The sequence below is a fragment of the Coenobita brevimanus genome, chromosome 105 (genome assembly GCF_032717465.1).
Source record: "Coenobita brevimanus isolate Jiangsu-jjx chromosome 105, ASM3271746v2, whole genome shotgun sequence".
NCBI classification, from domain to species: Eukaryota; Metazoa; Arthropoda; class Malacostraca; order Decapoda; family Coenobitidae; genus Coenobita; species Coenobita brevimanus.
The window spans coordinates 7,257,697-7,262,511 of record NC_137058.1 but is presented as its reverse complement, the minus strand read 5'-3'; the positions used below and the strand labels follow the sequence as shown (position 1 = coordinate 7,262,511).

The window sequence follows — 4,815 nt, the reverse complement described above, 5'->3', positions numbered from 1 at the left end:
ACGTAATCTAATCAGGAAATGCTGATTCGCAGAATACCATCCACATTTTTATCAGGAAGAATAATATCCTTGTACACGTAGGTGTGGAGACAAGATTTTTGAACTAATCGCTTAATAAACGATATTCTTCATTAAATTTCCCAAATCGATTATTCGGATTAAAAACTAACAGGTGTTTCCTTCCTGGCAGCCATGGTCACGATGGACATGCCGAGCAGACCCTATGTGCTTGGCGGGAATCTCGACGACGCATATGAGTTCGTGCAGCTTCACTTCCACTGGGGTTCCAATAACGCCGTTGGCTCAGAGCATTCGATCCAGCACAACAGGCAAGTTGGGAGTTAGTCGGTGATTACGGTGGAGTATGGCGGTGGTTGGGGTGGAATTTTGCAGCGGTTAGGATACAGTTTTACCGTAGTTAGGCTGGCGTATGTTGGTGGTTGGGGTGGAGTATGGCAATGATTAGGGTGGGGTACGGTAGCAGTTGGGGTGGAGTATGGAGAATGGTAGTTGTTAAGGTGGAGTATGGCAGTGGTTAAGGTGAATTATGGCGGTATTTAGGATGGAGTATGGTAGCGACTGTGGGACAGTGGTAGAGTGTGCGTTTCGTACACGGATGGACCAGGGTTCGCGCCCCCCCCGGGTAATAAACTTTAGGAGTGTTCATCCGGCCATGTACTGCATTGGCGGACACAAGGGGTGCTGTGGTTGAACCAGTGTCGCTTACTGTAAAGTATGCTTGCACCCAGTCGGCTTGCGTGGGCCGATTACACTTGGTTCACAAACTACCCATACATCCAAAGCCACTCCAACACTACAATTATACTTACAAGCACTTCTCACCCTACATACAGTCTCTACCAGACAGCCTAAGCCACTTGGTAGAGATACATTGGCTGTATCATCCCGACTTCGGTCGGGATAGGCCGGTCCTGCAGTGGATACTCAAACGGCTGCTGCTGATGATGATGGTAGCGACTAGGATGGAGTAAGGCAGAGGTAAGGAAGAAGGAGAAAGGCAGTAGTAAGAGAGTGATCTGGTCGGAGTTGGGCTGTTGTTAGGCAATAAAGCTCTTGAAGCAGGAGAAGATGAAGGATGACAGGCAATAGGGAAGTGAAACAAGGAGGTAGAGCTTAGACTACACTGAGAAGGCATAGAATAGTGCATGGCAGACAGGGATGAATCAATGAAGAATGGTTAGCTCGGCCCCATGATGGAAACAAAGGAATGAGGCAGTTTGATAATGGAGGCAGAGGATTAAGTATGATGACAGGGAGAGAAATTTAAAAAAAAAAGGAACGAGACAGTATGACAGATGGATATAAAACTTAATGGACTAAAATAGCATGAGAGAGAGAGAGAGAGAGAGAGAGAGAGAGAGAGAGAGAGAGAGAGAGAGAGAGAGAGAGAGAGAGAAAGGGGGGTAGTGGCAGAGAGACAAGGAGAAAATACTACTGCTTGTGCTCTCCTCTCAGCTACTCGTGCGAGGCCCACTTGGTGCATTACAAGAAGAGTTACAACGACTCAGCAACGGCCACTTTGTACGAGGACGGTCTGGCGGTACTGGGGGTTATGTTTACCGTCTCTCCGCAAGACAACCCAGCACTCGCAGGACTTATATCAGGTCTTGCCAGCGTCACCCAGCCAGGTGATATTTTGTGCTGTTTTGTTTACCACGGAACTTGATGCTCTGTGAGATGTAAACCTCTAATTGTACTTCTTTCAGTGTAATTCAGAACTGGTGTGTCTCATCTCTAATTAAAGGTTTCATGTATCACGTAAGATATTTCTGCTTGGATTAACTGCCAATCTCTTTACTATTGTTTCTTAATACAAACATCTTCGTCGAGTGGTTGCACTACATCGAGTCCATATCATTATATCCATCTGCCTCATTCAGAAGGATGATTGGAGAGAGAGAGAGAGAGAGAGAGAGAGAGAGAGAGAGAGAGAGAGAGAGAGAGAGAGAGAGAGAGAGAGAGAGAGAGAGAGAGAGAGAGAGAGAGAATTACATAGTATTACATGCTCTTGTCATTTCCGTGAAAATATGGACAAGCCCAGTTCCTTCACATTCGTTCCCTTACCATCAGGTCAAGAGGTCACCATTCCGTCCTTCCCGCTGTCAACCTTCCTACCTAATAACAGGAACATGTTCTACCGCTACCAAGGCTCTCTGACCACACCACCCTGCAACGAGGTGGTAGTGTGGACGGTCTTTAAACACAAACTAAAAATATCGGCTGCACAGGTGAGAAGATTAAAGTAAATATATTCTCCTCTACTCTTTTTACTCTAACTTGGCCTAAAATTGCCATCTCTCCATCCTGACTGCTTAGCTGTAACAATAGATTAACAATCGAATATTATAATACTTGCCAATGAGTGCTGTGGAAGGGGTGTAGAGCTGTAGCAGTGTCTCTTCTGCTTTCTGTGACATACTGTAGACTGCAAAAGGACGAAAATATGGGCCAAGTTAATGTGAAAAGACTATAGTGACAGTTTACACCTACCCTTACTCTTTCTATTATATATCTTCTTTTGTGTTGCCTTTAGTGCTGGAGCATTTAGTCCCTTCAGTACGATTATGTCTTTTCTGTTTTATCCTTGCTGCAACAAGATGTCTGTATTCTGCTTAGGAATGACTCTTCGAACTGTAGATGTCTGATATCATCATCATTAAGCCCTTCACTAAAAGATGTCTCCTTTGGTCAAGAATAAGTAAATAGGACGTCATCGTAGTAAAGGGGTCAAACGCATTTGTGTTACACTCAGGATTTTAAACATTTGAAATGGTAGGAGTTTTTCATAGCCGCATAAAATCGTCTGTGGTTAGCAAGAATACAATGGTGAAATGTGGCTATACCCCCACAGATGGCGGCGTTCCGCAACCTGAAGGACGACCACGGAAATGCCATGGTTGACAACTATCGTCCTCTTCAGCCTCTTGGTACCCGCCAGGTGAGTTGTTTTTACCCAGGTGAATTCTTCTTCCCTAGATGAGTTTTTCTTTCCCAAGATGAGTTTTTTTTTCCTTTGATGAGTTCTTTCTTCCCCAGATGAGTTCTTTTTCCTCAGGTGAGTTCTTTTTCCCACAGGTAAGCTTTTTTTTTCCCAGGTCAGTTCTTTTTCCAAGGAGAGTTCTTTTTCCCCAGGTGAGCTCCTTTTTCGTAGGTGAGCTTTTTCTCACCAGGTGAGCTTTTTTTTTTTTTTTCCCCACGTGAGTCCTTATTCCCAGGTGAACTCTTTTTCCCAAGGTGAGTTTTTTTTCCCCCCAGGTGAGTCCTTTTTTCCAGATGAGTTCTTTGTCCCAGGTGAACCCTTATTCGTAGGTGAGTTCTTTTTCACAAGCACAGTTCCCACCAGTTAGGCGTTTACAAGTAGGCTTCAAGATTCGGAAAACGTAGCATTGTTCTGTTTATGTTCGACTGGATGTACCTCTTAATAGGAGAAATAGTAGGGAATAAAGAAGGTTGAGAATTTATTTAAAAAGCTTTTGGATTTAAAGACACTGCTTGAAACTTGAAACTTACTTATAACAGTGGAACTGAAGAAGGAATGTGCAGGGCTCTGGAACTGGATTCTAAAATATATTTACGATCTATTTCTTGTCGAAGCTTAGATTTGTTTCTGTAGGAAGAACTGGAGACAAGGAAACATTCTGAACCCTTCCCTTACTAACTTGTGCTTCCTGCAAAAAATGGATATAACATACGATAATTTTTTTCGTAACCATATTTATTCTTAATTTGATTACTATATTTAATTAATTAATTAACGAAGGAACAACAAGAGGGACGGGAAGGCTCTGCACTTTCCTTGCCTTTTCCTTCCTGCAAGAACAGAGTATGGTTATGCCAGGGAATCTACCATAAATATTTTCGAGATCATCCATGGATTACTGATATTTTTTTTACTGGTGTTAATAACATTAACTAATTCTGTAGCGGTAAAGTTGTAACACATTCTAATATAATGCTAGTGATCATACTGTCTAATGCCTGTAATCCCTGTTGCAGGTGCATTTCGCCAACTTGAACTAGGATGCTGAACTGGTCATATCGTTCAGGAGAAGATTCAAGACCACCACCAGAACCAATTTACTTCATGAGCTGTTTCCTTCCTCTGTTTTCCTGATTGTTTCTGTAGCGGTGAAATTTCCGAAAGTAGTTGCGTGATAAGCCACTTGTACAATTGTGTGTTAAGTAAAAGTTACCTCTAAAGCTTCATAACCAACAAAATAAAATCTAAAATAGTAGTCAGTTCCATACTACTCCTTTTGGGGCGCAGGAGGTCCCAAAGCAATAGGTTACCATAGTTCAATAGACCATTCTTCTTTCCTAGTAGTTCTTCACTGATATAAAGCTTCTGGTCATATCTGGAAGATGTAAGCACAGCCTTGATCTCCGCCTCCAGTGTCTACCTGTCTGCTTAAAACTGCTACAAAATAAACTTCTAATGCAAACACACACACACACACACACACACACACACACACGAAACATCAGTGTATCTCTTTAAACTTTTTTGAATATTTCTTATTTAACAGTGTGTTTACTCCAGTATTTGTGTATTGCTGCTTCTTATCGAGGGTACAGTAGTAAGGTAGCTTAACTGGTATTTTTCGTGTGCAACTGTGTGTTGAAATGTTATTGATTTTATCACGTAATCGCAAATGTTTGTTTCATCGTTCTCAGCAAACTATCACTGTTGAAAAAGCAACCCCAGCAACTGCTTCTTGTGTTGCGGCTGTTAGTTAGTTATCAGTCTTTGCTTGGTGTTTGCACTTGATTATAGTGAGTAACAGGACAGTCAGG

General features: G+C 42.4%; 1 protein-coding gene across 1 annotated transcript; it reads left to right on the top strand.

Annotated features, from left to right (window-relative positions):
• The first annotated feature begins 201 nt into the window (after window positions 1–201).
• LOC145416220 (carbonic anhydrase 2-like) lies at window positions 202–4,041 on the top strand. Its single transcript, XM_080285230.1, has 5 exons — window positions 202–329; window positions 1,477–1,649; window positions 2,092–2,249; window positions 2,873–2,959; window positions 4,018–4,041. The coding sequence occupies exons 1-5, from the start codon at window positions 202–204 to the stop codon at window positions 4,039–4,041; spliced, it is 570 nt and encodes a 189-aa protein (XP_080141356.1).
• Window positions 4,042–4,815: the final 774 nt, after the last annotated feature.